We start from the raw sequence: 20,997 nt of genomic DNA on the forward strand, positions 1-20,997 counted from the left end.
AGTCTGAAGAATTGAGGTAGTTTGACGAAATTCTCGTGAAAAGGAAGAACAAGTAGTTTTTTTTACATTAAAGATTTTACTAGTATTTTCCTCATAGATTCTTACTAGCATTTTCCTCATAGATTTTCTTCGTAGATGTCATATATTCTTAAGAATTCACCATCCAAAAACTCCGGACTACAGATTCTATACACTCTAAGGAACATTGATGGTAACACTAACATTTCTGCCCTGTAATGATGAGACGAATAAAAATGTACAAATGAAAGGACATTGGTGGGTTTTCTGTAGATATCAAATATGATAGACCTTTCATTTTTGTACATTATTACATCAAGGAAAGGTAAATGATTACTTTCTTCTTTTTCCATGGTGAATTTAATAGAAGGGATTAAGGCCTTAAGTTTAGATAAGAACAAAATAGGATCATCATTGTCAGGCCAAACACTATGATACCATCATAGTATAGATACATTGATGATATCATATGTATCAGAATATGAACAATTGTATACAGAAATGAACAACCTATTCTGTATATAGTAAAGGCATACTCATTATACTACTACAGTGATATTCTTTGTACTACAATGAGTATAACGTTTCAGGATTATAACAACGATTTTGATCAATTCCATGACACTTGGCTCGCATTTTTTCAAACGTTGCCATCCCAAGTTGTCACAGGTTAGACAGGTGGAATGTGGTGGATAATTTTTATAATCTTAAAAAAGTTACACTCATTTTATACAGCTTCCTTTACTACACACAGAATAAAAAAAATCAAATAGCACATAGATGGGAAATAAGAGATGGAAGCATCTGCTGATGTAGATTTACTACGATGTTTGCCTTACCCAGCAAGATCGACTCCATAGACAATAGACTTATAACAAGGAAATTTTGATATGGCGGAATTATTCTAAAATTGACATCTCGTCATTTGTTTCAAATAAAAATAATTATCATGTCCTAGATAAGCTTTCTAAAAAAAATAGTAAGGTAAAGTTGATATGGCGGAATTAATTCTAAATCAACATCTTTCCATTAGTTTCTAATATAAATGAGAATCCTGACCAAGATATGCCTTCTCGCGCTAAAAAGTAAGATAAGTGAAACCTCTCCCAGATTTCAGAGTGAGGAATTTATTGCTTTAATTTCATTCCTCGGTTGCTCTCCATACCAAACCATTAGGCTACATCCTTGAAAGGGGGTAGCAACAAATTTATAAGTAAATTTATTTATTTTTAATTCGGTGTGGAAATTATAGACCAATGCTGTTTTTGCCATTCAGATTCATATGATTACCACAGAAAAAAAAAACGTGGACATAGTCAGGAAACGATAATTTATTCAAACTTATACGATCGTAAGAGAGTGTGACAAATACAAGACGAAACGTATCGAAATCAGTATAGCGTAAAATAGTGTAAACAATTAACGCACAAACTGTAGAGGTCGTACTTTTTGGTTATAATGAGTTCAGGTGATACCACAGACGAATTAGAGACAAGTTCTCTCTTTACTGTACTTGGTGCCCTTCGTTCAAGCAGGAAGGGAAAGCTGAAATATGACAGGAATGGAAGAATCGATTTGCAGGTAAGATAAAGATTTGAATTACGAATGACTCAATGAGGGAATGATTTTATTAAGTTACTTGGAGCTCAGTAGATTTCCTCGCTGTTACTTGCAGTTCAGTTGATTGGTTCGTTTTATTAATGTTATATTATTCTGTATTCTCATATTTCGTGTTCATTGCAAAATCATTAGGCAATATCATAAAATATGATCGGCTGTCTAACTGATCTTTCGTCAAATTTTTACATTTTCACATTCAAGGTATGCAACTGTTGTAATTTGATTTACGAAAGCCACAAATTAGTGACTGCATGCTTGGGGCTGCTATGTCCCTAACTAAAGCTGGTATATGTTTATTTAATTCTCCAAGACTGATGTATTGGCAAATGCAACCAACTCTCCTTTCCTTCCAGGATATGTAATTATGTTTGGATGACAGTAGGTTCTCTTCCAATAATATGCAAATGCATTTTTCACTTTTCTTCTTTGTATTTGAAAGATCTATTTTTTATAAGCTGGAAGTAGGTTAGGACGTCTTGGACATTGTAAATCTCATGCTAAATATCTGTGCTTTTGTGTTTTGGGAATTTAACCTGAAATTATCACTGTAGTTACCAGTTGAGATGTCCTGGGATAAAAACGTCCCCAGGGCTAGATACAGTGAAAATATTCTCATTCAAACATACCATCACATTCTGGCTGATGGTGACGGATAACTTTTATTGTTTGTCCTTGGAGTTCTTCCAGGGAAAGTTAATCTTTTCTCAGAATTTGTAAAGTTTTACCTACCCACTGGGAGAGCAATTTGTATATTTTTTGCATCTATGTTATGACAACTCCTGCAACTTTTCTTAGTAATGTTTCTTGTAGCAATTAATGTTAAGGGCTAGTGAAAAAGTAATTCCTGCAACCCTCCCACTACCCAGCAGTGAAGCACATTTTTTTTTTTTTTTTTTTTTTTTTTTCTTGACAAGATTTTCTCCCTATTCTAACCTAACCTAAAAATGTGTGCAGGGACAGACGTACGTTTTGCACAATGGACAGCCATGACACGGCTTTTGTGTAGTGGGGAGGTTGTGGGATTTATTTTTTCACCATTCCGTAATATTAATTTCTGGGAAAATGTTACCAAAAAAAGTTGTAGAATAGAAGCAAAAAATATACAAATTGCTTTACAAACAGGTAAGATGAAATGGCAAGTAGCGGAAAGGTTGCGGGAATTATTTTTTTTACTATCCCTTGATATTAATTTCTGCAAGAAATGTTACTAAGAAAGTTGTTAGGGTTGTTGTAATAGAGATGTGAAAAATATACAAATTGTTGTGTGAGCAGGTGTGACAAAACTTCGTAAATACACATCTCTTTTCACTCACAGAAATATTTCAGTAAATTTTTAGTAGTGCACACCTATATTATATGACATTAGAAAATTAAACATTAATTTTATGAATTATAATACATTAACATAATATATGTTTTTCTTATTTGAAATTAATAACAGAAAAAGTTGCTAAATGTGATACTTACAAATGGCACTGTGGTGGCTGCTTGAGATGACATCTTTGTTTTCATAGATGTGGAGGGCAAAGAAATTAAATTATGATACATTTGTCATTCTAACCTAACCTGCATTTAGTAATGCAGTACCTGTAATGCTAGATGTAATTACGGTCATTGTCATCATTTTCAACCTCTGAATCTGTCAAATCAAAGATGGCATCTCAAGGAGTCGCCACGGCTTAGTTCGTTTGTGTATCACTCATAACTGCTTTTTCTGTTACTGATTTCTGCCAAGAAAACATATGTTGATGAGCTATAATTTGCAATATTTTTATTTCATTTCCTAATGCTTTATCACATAGGTGCCCACTTTGAAAAAATACCAGCATTACTATTTCTGGCATTTTCGTTGATTCCTGTTACAGGGGGTCACCGCAATTCGACAGGGATGGGGCGGTCTATCATCAGTCGAACCTGGGCTTTGTCTAATTATGATGCAGTTTTTCCCTTAGGAATACATTGTAATTAGGGGGGATAGGGACCGACCTCCAGCTCAGACCCCCCAAAATATCACTATGACCTCTAAAAAAAAACACTAACTTAGACTAAATCAGTAATATTAAAGGCTTCATTTATATCTAATTTTGTTTATTAAACACATTAAGCTGCTGTACAGTACATTTTTGGTGGTGGATGTTGTGGCCTGCAAGTCCTCCCACAGTGACAAGGCACGCTCCTGCACGAGCCCCATGCTGATCGGCATCTTGCGTTGTGTCGTCTTCTATCCACTTGAACAACATGTCCTCCATCGTGTCGAGACGGGAGTCCCTTGAGCCACAGGGAAGTCATGAAAGATGTTGATGCAGTGGCCTGGCGGTATTTGTCCCTGTTCTTCCAAATTGTTGATGCTGTTGATCTCGGGACACCCATTGCCGCTGCAACGGCAGAATGGGCCATACTTGCCACACACTTTCTTATAAGCTCAAGCTTATCTTTGAAAGGCAGGAAAGTGTGTTTCTTAGGGCTGGGGCTGGAGGTGGATTTGTGTGACATGGTGGAGTTGGAACAGCGGAGCGTGGCTTGCCTCGATGATGGCTGGGGTGAGAGTGAGACAGAGTGGCGGCAAATTCGACCGGGTGGGTGGCGCGCGAGATTTGAATGTCAAATTGTTGAGTCTGGCTGTCGAACCTTGAGGGTTGGGTATAAATTAGCTACTGTCGAATTTGCGATAATTCGAATTGCGGTAACCCCCTGTATTTAGAAATACAGGGGACCCTAGGATAACAAACTTAATCCGTCCCATGACGCTGTTCTTAAACCGAAACAATTGTGGTGCAAACGCACCAAAGCACTACTGAGCCGGTGGGATTCACATTGGTCTTTGGATCATGGGTTGGACTTGTGATCAACAGCTATTTCCCTCCAGAAAGAGAGCTCAGAGCTCGTATGACCGATCTATGGGTAATGCTGGGACTTTACATGCACACACACCCCGAACTCCCTGTCCACTAGAATTGGAGTAACGGCTTGAAGCGCAGCAATACTGAAATTATTTCAGCACTGGGTAGGATTCGAACCCAGACCACCATAATAACAGTCAGGAACATATGAATCTGTTTTCCCTAAAAAAAGCGTAGACTCAGAGGTGACTTGATACAGGTCTTTAAAATTCTAAAGGGTATTGACAACATCAAAAGTGACAGTTTTCACACTGAATGAGAATCAGACAAGAAACAATGGTCTCAAACTCTCCGGTGATAGATTCAATTTGGAAGTGGGTAGAAACAACTTCGCCAACCGTGTAGTTAATAAATGGAATAAACTTCCTGCAGAGGCAGTGCAATGTAGTTCAGTTCGAAGCTTTAAAAATCATTTAGATAAACACCTAAGCAAGATGCTGTAATGATTATTATTATTATTTTCTTTTTATCATTTGTCTGTTTGATTCTCATTTATTATTAGTTATATGTCAATTTATTATTATTTACTATTTACCTGTTTGTTTGTTGTTTGTGCCTATGCATTTATTTATGTGTATTATTTGATACTCGCATTATTATAGTTTTATTTATATATTTATTATTATTATTATTATTATTAGGACTTTTTTTGCATCCGACCTAGATATGGACCAAAAGGTCTCCTGTCGGCATGCTCCACCTTTGTAATCCTTTGTAACTCTACCAACCGCACCACCTAGTGTGTTCAGGTGTATGTGTATGTTCGTACCCTAAGGTATCATTCATTAACATAGGCTAAGCAAAACATTGTTCACAAAATTTGTTTGTTAACCGATTTGTTCATTGACTGGGGCTTTCATTATCTGAGATTCAACTGTACATAGTATCTGACATTCATGCAATCTCTCAGATTGGTACACTGCAATGGTGCACTCGCTGTGAAGTTTGATGATATTTTGCCTGTGGAGCAATTTAAAAAAATGCATGCATTCATTTTGAATAGATAAATTACTTATTCAGAACCAAAGTATGTACAAAATTGCAATATAGCTTTCAACCACAAAGAAGAGCAATGTGATAATAAATTCATATTATATAATGTAAAATAACTTATGGTAACCCACCAGATATTTCACTCTGGATTAATGGTCAGGGGAAAAAAGAAGGGACACATTTCCGTAAAAGCTGCTTGGCCATTTCATCTCTGTTTATATATTTGTTCCTTACTGTATTCAACTGACCCTGAAAAAGGCGGTATTGATGGTGTTGTAGATTCTCATTCCAAAAACTAGATGAACCTGGATTTCAATATCTCTGTTCCTGTAGCAGCTGTACAAGCAGGTAAAATAACAAATTCCCCCTGTGGGCGTGGCAATTCAGGGCTCCGTGCCGACCCTCTATGCCGTTATTGATTCATATGGGTTGTCTGAAGACACCATACACTGGCTTCCATAAAATTCCTTTGATCCATAGACTGTGTATGTAGACTTAGTAACTGTGTAGTGAGTGCTAAACTCTCAGTTCTTTTAAGAAACTGTTAGATGACTTTATGGATGGAGATGATTGGTGGTAATGGACATGGAACTGCCTAGTGTAGGCCTTATGGTATCTTGCAATCTCCTTCATTCTTATGTTCTCATATTCCCTCACTCTCTTGCTTAAGAACATGGACATCAAAAAATCATTCTACTTGTCTGGATACTATTACTTAGTTCATTAAAGTCTATCAACCACCCTTTCATCCACCACAAGTATTTTCAAATTTGTGACTATACTTAAAGAAGAACCGGAACAAGCTTGAATGGAACTCACAAAAAGAAGTGCTAAATTGGGTTCACAACCACCACCACCCAGACCAATTTATAGGGAAAGACTGCAAATGATCTAAACTTTATACCGGGAACTCCAGAGAAGAACCTTGAAAAGTTCAGATCCATGTGGCAGCATATTTATTTCTATGTATCTATAATGTTTTTGGTATTCTGAGATTTGTTCACTTAAATTCATTTTTATGAAGTATGTTATTCTGGGTTTTGTCACTCAAGGATAGCATCATATGCTATAGTTATAGCCTACTAAGAAACAAAAGACATCATCATACACTATACAGATTACAGGCATGATATTCCTCCGATTTAAATTGGGATTCCGATTTTTTTTCTTTTCCTGACAATGGTCTCTATTTTTTGTCATTAATTCCTGATTGTCATTATTTCCCAATTGTAATAAATGATCATGTTAAAAAAAAATTTGTGGTTGAATAATTTTTGGTTGATGTGAAGTATTGGGCAATTCGTATGTCGGCTGTACCTGTGTGTAAGCGGTTTATTTTGTGCTGGTCCGCAAGTGATTCATTTTGTGTAGCATTGCATGGTGTGGTGTGCACATGTACGCATAGCAAGGTGATGACTGGGGTAGATTTTATTTTGGCCAAATTATATTGATAGCAACATCAATGGAACAGCTTGCATGCATTTGTTTACAAGTGATTCAGCCCAGGGACATAGCCTCGGCCCGCGGCCCCCTGACCGCCCACCGGGGGTTCTGCCCCTGGACCCCCGGCCAATGTAGACTTTTTTTGGTTACCCACCCCACTACCGTTATCATGCCTGAGATTATATTTTAAGTCCTTCATAATTATTTTTGTGGAATTTGGCAATGAATGATTTGTTTTTGTTAGTACTCTGTCTCATTTTCTCGTGAGTTTTGGAGAAGAAAATATATTATTATTCTATTTTCAGGATGACACATCTGAAATCTGTGATTTGAAAAATGTGGGAGACCTTGAAAGGGTGCAGGACTCAAATGATTTTTCATTTAGTCAAGAAGAGGAAAATGAAGCCACCCAGACAGCTTGTGATGCAGTTGATAGTGATATCAGTAAATTTCAGGACAGCAATAAAACAGCAGACCCACCAGAAAGGTATATATATATACTATTTCTGTTTCTAACTACTAGGGTATTTCCAAAAGTAATGCCTTTTTTCCACTCATAACTCAAAAAGTTGAAGAGCTATGAAGATGGGAGTGACAGCATTAAAAAAGTGGGCATTTTTGCTCTAGAGTTTATTTTTCCATGTAATCAACATGGCTGTCTGGAACATTGTTTGTCACTCACATCTCTGTTGCTGATCCAGAATTGATGAATCCCTCTCCAGACCATGCTGGCATCAACTGCCTCTGTTCTGTAAATGTTCCCAGAGTGCCAGTTTATTGGTTCCACTTCTGTGTGGAGGAATTCAATGACTGGTTTCTGCTTCTGATGATCCATGACAAGGGGTATTTTATTAGACTGTCACACTGTCAGTATTGCAACAGAGAGATGAAAATTTTAGATTATGGGCATGAAGATTCAGTCATCACAACAATGTCATAAACAACTCCCTCAGATCCCGTAGTGCAGAATAGAAAAACAAGAGGCATTAATTTTGGAATTCACCCTCGTATGGTTTGATATAATATATAATTGCAGAATGGATGTTTCCAAAGTCATTGTATGATATTGATCTTTGCAGTTTTTAATTTGTATAATTTTTGCTTTTACAGGACTAAGAAAAGTAAATCAATGCTCAAGTTAGAGATTCAACAAAACACAGAGGTTGCTGACCCTGTTAGCCCTGCCTCGTATCATATCAAAAGTTTATATTACCAACTAGAACAACTTAGATTGGAGCAAGATTGCAAAAAGGGTTCTGAGGTATGTCAAAGATCTTCAGTTTCTAATAATATTCTAGGGCCATTTGTTGTGTTTATATGACTTTGCCCCACAGAGTAATGCAGAGTTGTGGTGGTTATCAGGCTGTAGACTGTACACACACACACACACTGCCTGAAGCACTAAAGATTTATTGTAGGTAGTGGGTATGGGATTACAAGACTATCTTTCTTTTTTAAGGAGTCATAATCCAAAATGTTTAAGAACCACTTCTATAGAGGGTACTGCTAGCTCAGAAATATGAAGGCAGTACTGAACTAAATGGTTCTTGTGGTTATTTCCTTAGACTTGAGTTGTGTATGCTCTTTGAAGCTTCTAATGTATATTACCTAGTTGTATCTTACAAGAAGGGGAGCAATGCTCATGGTGTCCCATCTTTGTATCTCACAGTGTCTAGTTTGCCCTTAAATTCATGTATAGTTTTTGCACACACTTGTTTTATCCAGTTTATTCCAAATATCCATTACTCTCTGTTTTTTTACATGTCTTTTCTATAACTATCCATGTATTTCTCTTGTTCCAATTTAGTAAGTCCTCTCTGTCAAGGACTTCTGTGCCTTTCATGATTCTATAAATGGTCAACAGATTGCCTCTTTCTCTTTTTGTTCCAAAGTCTAATTTCAATTTAGCCAGATTCTCCTCGTATGACAGATTTGAAAGTGTTGGGGCCATTTTCATGGTTGTACTCTGGATTCATTCAATTTTCTTTGTATTATTTTTGGTTCTGGGTGACCATAGTGTCACAGCATACTTTAGTCTAGGCCTTATTAGTGTAACTAGTAATTTTTTAACCATTTCTTCATCTAAATAGGTAAAAGCCACCTTTATTGATCTTAGCAATTTAAGATTCTCCGACTTTTTTGTTTATCTGTTTATCAGGGGACATGTCATTTGAAATAATTACTTCCAGGTCTTTTTCAGATCCCACTTCTTTACTTCCTTTGTTCCAATTTTATATTGTCCTGATTTTTTTTTTTTTCCCAAACTACATTATGATGCTACATTTCTGTAAGTTTAAGTTTAAGTTTACTTCCCACTTTTGGCTTCATTTCCAAACCTTGTTTAGGTCTCTGTAGTGATTCACAATCCATTTCAGTATTCACTTTCCTCAGCAATTTAGCATCATCTGCAAAGAAGCTCATGTAACAATCCACATCTTCATCCGTCATTCACATAAATAGCAAACATTATTAGAGCCAATACCGATCCCTGTGGAACTGCACTAATCACCTCCCAAGCTGAACTCTTTTCTCTGAGCACTACTGTCATTTTTCTGCCAAGCAAGAAATTCTCCATCCATTTTAGTAATTTGCCTTGTATCCCTCCTATGTTTTCCATTTTTTTTAAATAATTTTTTGTGGTACTTTGTTGAAGGCTTTTTGTAAGTCTAGGAAAGCACAGTCAGCCCATCCATCCCTTTCTTATATTACATCTATTAGTCTTGAGTAAAAACAGATTAAGTTTGTGGCACATGATCTTCCCTGTCTGAATACAAATTATCTCGGTTTTATTATATTGTTTTATCCATCTATTCTTGTGTGTGTGTGTGTGTGTGTTGGCAGAGATTCCTCAGCTACACTATTTTGTATTATTCTGGAATTCATTTTTGGCATTTGTATTATCTATGTTCTTTCTGGCTCTAGATTTTTGTTGTTAGATTTCTTTTATGATGCAGGGCATTTGAGACTAGGTCAGTTGAATGAAGTATTTTAGTTTTCATTCATTAGCTAGAGGCTTTCACCTACATGTAGACCCTTGGAAAGCTCATCTGGGAAAGAATTGTCTCAAATGTACATTTTATTTCCATGCAGCTGCTCTTCAGCCTTGTTATTATCTAGTCATGTATAGTTTCAAACAACTTAAGCATATCATACTCTTTTCAACTCTATTATAAACTTCTCTGCTAAATGTTAATCTGTTGTATATGACCAGTGAAAGTATTTAGCAACCATAGCAGAATAATTTACTTTTTCTTAGTCTCTATTCTATGTAATGCTGTGCTTTCTCTTTAGGTAAGGGGGTTTGAACTTTGTGTGTTATGTATATTCTAAACTGATTGGAATCATATTCTCAACAGGATATTATTAGGGATTATCGCAAAGAATTTGAGGCTAAAATAAGGCTCATTCGTGAAGAACATGAGATAAAGCATGAGACCTATTCAAAAGAACGAGCAAAGAGGATCGAAGAACAGCAAGAAAAACAAGAACTGGAAAGAAAAAAGGAGAAAGACGAAATGATAAAAGTTTTGTAAGTGCTTTACACCTGTTTACTCTTGAGTTGTACATACATATACCAAGGCTTTTTCCCCCTTACAAGCGAGGTAGCCAAAAAGGAAAAGGCACAAAATCACTCCCACCCATTCCATCCCTGAATACACTCCACACCCCTCCACCCTCCCTCTTATCTTAGCACCTCCTGGATGACGGGTCATCCCTGAACCTTGTCCACTGCCCTGCTCTTGAGTTGTACTTATGATTAATCATTGTGGTGCAGTGTATTGGATCTTACTAAGAAGGGATGTTCGTCTTGTATGAATAAAAAAAAAAAATTGAGTGGATAGAGGTAAGCAGTACCATTTAAAGAAACAGTAGAAGAAAACCAGCTCTAGCAGTTGGGCCCTGCGGTGAAGGTACTGTTTTCTTAAATTGACTTTTACATTGAGACCTCTCATTAACGGACGTTAATTAGCTGTGTTTTTGGTGCTGTTGTTTAGTGCATGCAATCACTATGCCACCCAAAAACCACTCCAAATCAACGGATTATTCACATCAACGGACACCGTTACCCCCCTTTTAGTCTGTTAATGAGAGGTAGTACTGTACTTCATTAGCATAGTAAGAGACAAGGGTGTGAAGGAGGGAGTGCCAGAGGGCTGGAGGAGTGGAAATATGCCTTTTGACTTTGGCTACCTCCCTTGTAAGGGGGTGATAGCCATATGTATGCATGTATTTATAAATGCAATATAACTATGTATTCATACATACTGTATATGTTTTCTATACTAAACTGATTATTGTGTATGGTGTAATGTACACGATACAATAGGTATCATATATGCCTATAAATAAGCCTATCGGTTAAACCGGACAATCAGCTAAAATGAACACCCTTCCCCTGCTATTAGTCTGTTTTAACCCCTTCCATACGGTGAAGCCTACATAGGCGTCATGAGGAGCAAGTGGGTGCGCGAGGATGCCGACGTCAGCGTCTTGATTATATTTACTGTAGTTGTACCTGTGTGACCCCCATACTCTGTAAACTGGCTTCATCATATTTTCTATGGTTATCAAAATTCACGGGTGAAAGAGAAAACGATTAATACAGAGGTGACTTTATTTTTTATAATGCAAGTATTATGACGCAACATTGCACGTCTGGCAGCTGATGCTGCCCACGAGATTTTGGCTCGTATTGAAGAGGTTTGACTATATATCAGCTGGCCCATTCTTCCTTGTAAGGGGGACAGCCTAATTAAGGCATACACCCACCCTTCACCCATTCAACACCCATTTGTTGGCCGTCCCCCTGACCACTGCTTAGATCAGAAACAATTAGCTTCTGACTTGAGCATATTATTGTACAAGGCTTTTTCCCCCTTACAAGGGAGGTAGCCAAAAAGAAAAAGACATAAAACCATTCCCACCCATTCCATCCCTAAATACACTCCACCCCCCTCCATCCTCCCTCTTATCTTAGCACCTCCTGAAAATTTCTTTTAGACATATGCCAACCTTTCTTATTCATCATTATATGATAAATACAGGTTACTCCTTTAACCACACAGGAACCAGCTTAACGAAAGGGCTGCTGCTCAGTCAACAAGAGTAACTGAAAAGATTGCTGCTGCTATAAGAACAGAAAAGCTGGCTGCATCGTCCAGCCTCCAAAAGATACAAAAATTATATAAAGATTATACGGATAAAATTAATGATTTGCAACAAAAAGTAAGGTAAGGTTTCTTGTTTTGATTGTTTATTTTATTTTGAATAACAAAATATGAAGAATTGCTCACTAAAGATTTCTGTTTTTCTTTTATTTTGTCTTTTATATATGTTTTTACTATTGTTATTATTATTATATATATATATATATATATATGTGTGTGTGTGTGTTTATGATAAGTATTTTAGACAAATGATTTGGATGATTGAGAACAAACACAGGGAAGGCACAGAACCCTAAACACTCTAACGTTTATCTTCAGATAAATTCTATGCGAACGAAACATTAGTGTTTAGGGTTCCATGCCTTCCCCTGTTTTTATGTTCTCCATCATCCAAATCATATATATATATATATATATATATATATATATATATATATAATTTCTCTCTCCCAATTGCAAAAGCTTATAAAAAAAATATTTTGTTTTTAAGATCTCTGGGTAACCAAGGATCTATAGGCAAGGAAAATCAAGAATTTTTCGACCAGAGTCAACAGAATATTTCTCTTCTTATGCAAGAAGCTGAAGAAAACCTTCAATCATTGACAGAAGAGAAGGCCAAGACTGCTCAGAAGACATTAGCTGCAGGTTTTGAGAAAATTCAACAGGAACTCAGCATAGTTGGTAAGTGTAATATTAGTATTTTAATCTGTAGAATATATTTGTACTTAACTCTGGTTTGGTGTGTATGATTCACCACAGCCTTGGATCATGTGAGGGACGTGATTGGCAGCTACTATCCTCCTGGATAAGGGCCTAGAGCTCATAAATGCCCCAATTCATGAGTAATGCTGTTATATTACACACACAGAACTTGTTGCCCACCAGAGTTGGAGTGCTAGCTCACAGTGCAACACTATTGAAATTTTCAGCCCTGGGTGTTAATCAAACTTGGTTTGTTGAATTAGCAGCCAAATTCAATACCACCACTCCATCAAACTGTGTGTATGTGTTTATGTACACATACACAGACACAACTTTTTTAATTTGACAAAAGCCCTAGAATACTAGGCCTTACTTTTGATACACACATATTCTTCAGCCCATGCATCAAGAACCAAATAATGGAAATCAACAAGAAAGTAAGCATACAAAGATCATATACATGTTTTGGTCAACAGAAAGAATACAAACAGCTCATAAGAACCTTTCTCGACTGTGCCCCATTAGGATCACTTGATCAATTGTTCCCATAAATTTATCAGAGGTAGGGGCTGGTAATGGTCCTCAGAACCTCCCATAGGTTCCTCTGGGAAGAAACCTTGGACTGTTGTCAGTGTTGTATTAGTGCGGGAGAGGAGAGCAATCTCTGGGTGTCAGCTCTCCATACGTGAAGAAGTATAAGAGATACAGTTGAAGTTGATAAAGAGATCTTGGGCCCATTCTGGAGAAAAGGCATTGACAAGGTAGACAGGAAATCACTGTGGGAGATTTTGCAGATTTATGGGATTAGGAGAAAACTGTTAAGAGCAGTCAAGAGTTTTTATGAGAGTATTATAGCATGTGCTAGAATTGGTAATGGAGTGAGTGGTTTGAAGTAAAGGTGTCTATGTATCAGGGATGTATCATGTTGCCATGGCTGTTGAATGTGTACATGGATGGGGTGGTGTGGGAGGATAAGGATGATGAATAGGGACCTGGATATGGTGAAAGAAAATAGGGAAAAGTGGGAGGCAAGCCAGTTGTTGTTTGCTGATGACACTGCACTTGTGGCAAGGTCAGAGGGGGGATTAAGGAAGCTAATGACAGAGTTTGGGAAGGTATGCAATATGATAAAGTTGAAGGTAAATATGGGTAAAAGCAAAGTGATAAGATGTACAAGGGGAGAGGATGGAAGTGAGTTGGAAGTTTTAAAGGAGAGAGGCTGGAGGAAGTGGATAGCTTTAGGTATTTGGGGTCACATGTGGCAGGAAAAGGAGAAGTGGAGGTGGAGGTAAATTGTAGATTGAAAGAAGCAAGTAAATGCCTTGGGGGATTAAAGAGTGTCATAAGAAATAGGTAACTGGGAATGGATGTATAGAGATTGTATGAAGGGATGATTGTGCTGATGGCATTGTATGGGGCTGAGACTTGGAATTTAAGAGAATCAAAGAGAATTTTTTTAAATGTGTTTGTGGTCCGAGAAATATGGTAGGGGTAACTAGGTTAGATAGAGCAAAAAACAAGGAGGAGAGTGGGGCTGATGAAAGAGTATTGGGATGGTTTGGACATGTGGAAAGAATAACAGAAGAAAGATTAGTAAAAGTGGCATGGAAGGCAGAGGTGGATGGAGTGAACTTGAGGGAACGACCAAGGATAAGATGGATAGATGTGGTGAAGGGGGTATTGAGCAAGAGGAAGGAAGGGAGAGGTAGGGGATGTGTGGTAGGGGGTGCATATATATATTTTGACACAGCCCAAAGGGATTTCTTTCTGTCGTTTCTTTTTCTGCATGAGGGGATGGTTGGGGTCACTGATTAAGTGAAACAGCCTTGCTGTGGATGTACTGTGTCTTGCTACATCGCTTCTGACCCAGGGCAGTGGGCGGGATACAGGGATGACCTGTCATCCATGAGGAGCTAAGTGGGAGTGAGGAAAGGGTGGTGGATGGGATTGAAATGAGTGGGAATAGATACGTGCCTTTGACTTGACTACCCCCTTGTAAGGAGGAAAAAGCTTTTGGTATATAGATTTATATAATGAAAATTATGACACTGATAGTCTTATGGTTTTGGAAGAACGATGGTCGACAAAGGATCCTGGGAAGATGGTGGACATTGTAGGCTTGGGCAGACTTGGGCAAGTCCTTGCCAAGATGGCAGACTGTTGGTATGGGGTTGGAGTTGGGGCAACACTTGTAGGAAGGTCTACAAGGCTGGAACTCCAGCGATGTCCACAGAAAAAACACATAAGACAATGTTAAGAAGATCTGGCTGGAAACTTCTGCAGAAACACTAGGAAGGTCTCATAATTTGACATAGAATTTCTGTGTAAAAATGGATGACACATAGAAGTTGAGGGCAGTGGATATGTGGTGATTGAGGCAGAAGATTTCCGTTTGTTAAGTTATGGATTAGATGGAATGGCAACATACTTTATTGATAATGTGTGTATTGTAGTGGTTCAAATCTCACCACTGTCACCAAATATTGTTCTTTATAACATTACACAATAGATGCATGACAACTAAATATGATTCAAAGTTTCTGTGAGTTCTGTAAACACATACACAAGTAAAAATTAAAAGAAACCAAGTCTACCGCTAGATGTGGCATCACCCGCTTAATTCTGCTGAGTATGCGTTTCCACGCTGTCTTGAGCATAGCTAATGTCATCTCTTGACGAAAAATATTACTAACTTCGTTGCAAAATTTTCTACCCACTTTAATTCAGTTTTATTTAATCTTATATTAATCTTCCTATCACCACTACAAATTAAATTACCTGAACCTAGATAACCTAACTTAACAGAAGTAATTTTCATAATTCTACGTACATACATATACCAAAGGCTTTTTCCCCCTTACACAGGGGGTAGCCAAAAAGAAAAAGGCATAGAAATCACTCCCACCCATTTCATTTCCCATATATTCCACTCCCCTCCACCCTCCTCCCTCCCTCCTATCTTGGCACCTCCTGGATGATGGGTCATCCCTGCATCCTGTCCACTGCCCTGGGTCAGAAGCAGTGTCACAAGACACAGCACATCCACAGCAAGGCCACTTCATAAATTCGGCAACCCCCCTCTCCTTCAATGCCCGGAGTCTAGTACCCCTTAGTGACAAAGAACAATTGTGTCTCAGTATACACAGACTGTAATGCAATGTAACTTAAATTGGTGTAATAAAAGTTTAATATCTCAACCTTGTAACAAATTTGCTAGCAAATTTCATTCGGCTGATGACAGGACCTCATGGTGAAAGGGGTTAATCAGTGGGTTGGCAAAGTATGCTGGTGGAGAGAGGAGCCAAACAGTCTTCTCCCATATGCCAACCTTTCTGTATTACCAGAAGAGTTGGGTACGTTCCTCAATTTTGGGTAGTGCATCAGCATTCCTGTGTTCCTTCGGCTGTGGTTAGTGCATTCATGGAATAGCAGTCCCCAAATGTTTTTGCTCAGTGCTTTCCTGTATCCTTGCTGTTCTGTGTTAGCGCTTCCAGACTATTAAAGCGTCCCTCAAAAAATAAAGTAGTGCATTCCTCAAAAAACCTGAAAAGGTAAAAAAAAAAAATGTATTCCCCAAAAACACTACTGTGCGCATCAAAAGAACTATTCTGCAACACAAAAATAAAACAAAATACAATGTGATAATACATCAGAGTTTCATACATTACAGTATATGTATATTTCAGACAACTAGACAAGTTACAACATTTAAAAAAATTCTAAAGAATTAGAATTACTGCTCCTACACCATTTCCTTCTCCTCCTCCTTGTCCTGCTTCTGCATCCCCTTGTACCCAAGGAGGTGCATGTTCCCCCTCACAAACACCATCTGTTCAAAGTTAAGGCTGCTGAGGCTAGACCTTTTTGTCTGCAAAATTTCTCCAGCTGAGTTAAACAGCCTCTCTGCAGAAGACCTAGGAAGAGGAGTATTGTATTTTTTAAAGAGGTCCAGATAGGCATCCCTGGGGAAGAGGTCATAGCTGAGGGGGACGCTCACCATCGCTCTCTTCCACTGGTCCAGGGTCTTGATGACCATCTCTTCCACCTAAACACCTAAACATAAACAACTAAAGGTTTGGTCGTCTTTGCTGCTGACCAATGGGAGAGCTTCCCGCCTGAACGTGAATGACAGAATGTTACCGCATAGTGAATGTCATCTTTGTTGTTTCCATTAAAAATATTTTGAAAAAAAAGTTTCATAACACTTGGAATACAGGAACACAAAAAAATCAGGTGGTGCATTCCTCTTACTTGCATTCCTGCATTCTTGCATTCCTAAAAAGTCAGTGTGTACATACACAAGAATGCAGGAACACACTAAAGGAATGCAATTGCTCACCTCTGCTTACAAGTGATATAGGTTCTGCACACCTGACTTTGTTGTTCAGGTATTTCATCCCCACATTTTGCACTTTCATATTTTAGTTGTTGGAAGCATTTACACCAGAATATTTGTGATCAAGTGTAAATGGTGAGAATATTAATTTGTTGTAAAGCTAACAAGAACAAGGTTAAGACTGTAGTAACCATTATTCTGTCATATACATTCTTAAAGATAGTTTTGTGAAAAAATTAGAAGAGGTGTTTTTCATGAATGAATAGTTGGCAGAGGTCAATGTATATCCTCCTGTACTTGGCACAACATTTAAAGTTTTTATATAGCCAAAAATTATATGATAATATATTATTCCAAAAAACACCAACTAATCTCAAATGTGCATTGTTTATTATATTTATATATATAGATGTATACATATATAATTTTCATAATTATAACATGTTTCACACCAACTAATCTCAAATGTGCATTGTTTATTATATTTATATATATAGATGTATACATATATAATTTTCATAATTATAACATGTTTCATCATGTGGTATTGATGTTTGACTGTTTTTATGAATGCTTATATCATTTGCATTAGAGACTTCATATTTGCTTGTAACACTAAGGAATATGTGCAGTGCATATTTGTTTTTTGTATTATAGGAGTAGATGTTAGTGAAAACTTTTCATTCTATCAACTTATTCTAGGTGATAAGACCCGGGAAGCTTTAGAAGCAGAGAGGCTACGGGAACAACAAGAAAAGGAAGAACAAGAAAGAAAGCGAGCGGAGGAGGAGGCAGTAGCTAGGGCACAACAGGAGGCTGAGCAAACTGCAGCAGCAGCAGCAGCAGCACCACCACCACCACCACAAAGTGCAGAGTCATCTTCACGAGAAGTGCCATTTTATAGCCAACTGGCACAAAAGGTTGAAGTTTTAAGGAAAAAACAGAATGAATGTGCTGAAGCTGCATCTTCTATGGTAGAACAAAGGAATATGCATCATCGTGCCAAGTTAGCTAAAGCTGTCGGTATTATAAACCAGTTAAACTCTGTAAATTCATCTGCTAATCGTGAAAAGTTACAAAAAATTATATCTTTATTAAATGGAAAGCCAATAACCGTTTCTGATAGTCAGGTGGGAACGGAAAATAATCCTGCTGCATTAGCTTTTGTTAAGGAGATGTTGGCATCCCGTTTGGTCTCCTTAGGCTCTGATAAGCAAGTAGCTAATATGGCCGTATATGCATCATTCATATTTTCTCTTTGGATCCATTTTCCAGATTTAGGAGAACTAATTTTGTTCAGGCTTTATGACACATGCCCTTACTTGGTTCCACTGAATCCACAGAGACAAGAAGGCCAATCAGATGTGGACTATTGTAAATCTATTGGTCGAAAGTGGAGAGACAGTAGAGAGGAAGGTGCTCCGGAAAACTTTGATCTTTATCTTAAACGGATGGGCAATGCTTCTCGGCTATACAGCAGAATAATTGCCATGCAAGTGAGACAGGGAAGCCATCCACACGGTATTCAACATGGATGGTATTGGATCTGTGCCTTACTTTCTCTCCCACCCGTTTCAGGAACAACTGCCACAATAATTTTAGGCTTTCTTGAAACTGCAGGTAATGCAATGCTGAAGGCTTACAATAGGCAGTTCCAAAAAGTCTTGAATTATATGATTCAGAATTACATTCCATGTATAGAGGCTGTTACCGAAGATGGTGGTATAGGTGCTCTTTCTCTACTGAAGAAGTTTCTGGAAACTTTTGTAAAGACTGGGAAGATAAATCAGCCAGAAGGTGGAACACTATGTCATTTTTAGTCATAGTGTAATGATACTTTTTTGAGGGAGAGAGAGAGAGGATGGGTTATGATTAGGTGAATACAAATTAGCGTTAAGATGATATTTTTTATTCAGATTTTTGTGCAACAGAAAGTACCACAGTTTATGGTAATACACAAAATAATATCCACACACCATTCAACTCTTGGAACTGAAATTTTTACACATGAATTGGGTCTAGGTTTGTTGCATATGTACAAGTTCATGTATCGGGAAATGTACATAATGAAAGACTGGTGTATGTCAGAGATAAATGTAAAAAATTTTAACAACTAAAATATGGACTTTTTTGGGCTTGTATTGGCTCACTGGAAGGATTGATATCTGTGTGTTATAACACACAGATATAAAAGATATATAGCATTGTACCAATCGGAATAAAAGGAAAAGAGTAGCTTTGATACAGGTATTTGTGGGGACTGGAGTGGAGGCAGTTTGAGTTAATAGTAAAGGACTACAGTAAATTTACCCAGCACTGTTCTAGTCCTCCCTGAGAGGGAAAGTTTGTGACATTAAATTGATTCAAATACCCGTAACTACCAAGGGGATACCTCAGAAATTAATAGAGTAGTTTGTCAATAGCCAGAATAAAGTGAAGAGTGCCACTCAGTCTATTTAATTTTGAAGGGAGTGATACAAGGATATATCTCTACCACTGGGTCAGTCCCTGGCACAGAATATCCACAATTCTTTTCAACTTTGTAGCATATGTTATGAAATTTCCATGTGCTTCTCCAAAATTATTTTATCAACCTCTTCAATACAAGTCAAATATTCACATGCACGTCAGGTTGCCTGATGTACGCCGATACATCACAATACACACATTACAAAATATAAAGTTACTGCTGTTATACACATTCTATTTCACCCTGAATAGATATCACAGAAATCGTGATCAAGCCTGTTCACAGAATATGGGGGTCACTCAGATACAACAAAATAAATATAATCAGGAAACCGACTGGCATTCTCATACACCCCACCTGCAGTTCATGACATATACATATGCGTCATCGTATTCAAGATGTGGGGTATCCCTGTGGACTTGAGGGTTTAGAACTATTACACAAGTAGCTCTTCCTAAACATGGGCATTTTGAGTCGAGTATAAAGTGTTAGACATGAAATTATGCAAGTTTCTACACTTTTCCATCCCAGCAATAGTTCAAACTTGTATGATCTTGATTCTAATACACTATGGTTGACTTGAAACAGTTACATTCAGGAAGAGCTACTTGTATTGAGCTGTTAAACCTGATATGTTTTATTGAGTGTGATGGTTTTACACCTAGTTTAACTAATGTAAATTTGGTAACAAATTTTCTTATGAGCTCGCACCAGATTATTTTTACTGCTGAAGAATGGCATCTTGAATGAATGAATTTATATTGTGGGTTTGCATGAGATAGTGTTCTACAGGTAGAAGTGCCTTAAATTGATTCCCAAAAGGTATTTATACCTATATGAATTGTATGTTTAAAGAATAAGAAATTGAAAGGTATTATGTAGGATGACAAGATTTATGGTCATAAAGATCACAGGAGTATATTGTATTTACATTAGGAAATGTAAAACCCCTGTTATTGAACTATTGATGGTCTGATGTATAAAAAATATTAACATGATCATAATATACCATGATAATACTGTACACACCTTTTATATGTTACAAAAAATGCCATGTACATTTAGACTTTGTAAATAAAATTTTAATTTTTGTTGAAGAAATAAGGATATGATGTATCCCCAGTGTTGTTATTTTCTGTATTCTGATGCTTGAAGTACTTTTACTTATGTGATCATAATTACAATATAGACTGACCTTGATAATACATGATAATTAGTTTCCCGAAATGCAAGGGTTTACAAACTGGCTTTTTTTGTTTACCATATTTATCTACATTTTTCTCAATATTTTGTAATTCATTAGAAAACACCAGTAAGTACCACAAATAAGTACAAAATAGCATTTGA

General features: G+C 37.2%; 1 protein-coding gene across 1 annotated transcript; it reads left to right on the plus strand.

Moving 5' to 3' along the window:
* The first annotated feature begins 1,394 nt into the window (after positions 1–1,394).
* On the plus strand, positions 1,395–20,754 carry Gle1 (Gle1 RNA export mediator). Its single transcript, XM_076184602.1, has 7 exons — positions 1,395–1,599; positions 7,280–7,461; positions 8,085–8,235; positions 10,331–10,503; positions 12,041–12,205; positions 12,633–12,823; positions 17,883–20,754. Exons 1-7 carry the CDS (start codon positions 1,477–1,479, stop codon positions 18,998–19,000), a joined length of 2,103 nt encoding a protein of 700 aa, XP_076040717.1. The 5' UTR covers positions 1,395–1,476; the 3' UTR covers positions 19,001–20,754.
* The last annotated feature ends 243 nt before the right edge of the window (positions 20,755–20,997 follow it).

The sequence above is a fragment of the Oratosquilla oratoria genome, chromosome 4 (assembly GCF_046742065.1).
Source record: "Oratosquilla oratoria isolate Oo_2021 chromosome 4, ASM4674206v1, whole genome shotgun sequence".
Taxonomy (NCBI): Eukaryota; Metazoa; Arthropoda; class Malacostraca; order Stomatopoda; family Squillidae; genus Oratosquilla; species Oratosquilla oratoria.

Bases quoted from the DNA above. Each gene is read 5' to 3' on its own strand.
- Gle1 (XM_076184602.1), top strand. From the start codon at position 1,477: ATGAGTTCAGGTGATACCACAGACGAATTAGAGACAAGTTCTCTCTTT. The intron at 8,236-10,330 runs GTATGTCAAAGA...TATTCTCAACAG, and splicing joins ATTGCAAAAAGGGTTCTGAG to GATATTATTAGGGATTATCG. The intron at 12,824-17,882 runs GTAAGTGTAATA...AACTTATTCTAG, and splicing joins ACAGGAACTCAGCATAGTTG to GTGATAAGACCCGGGAAGCT.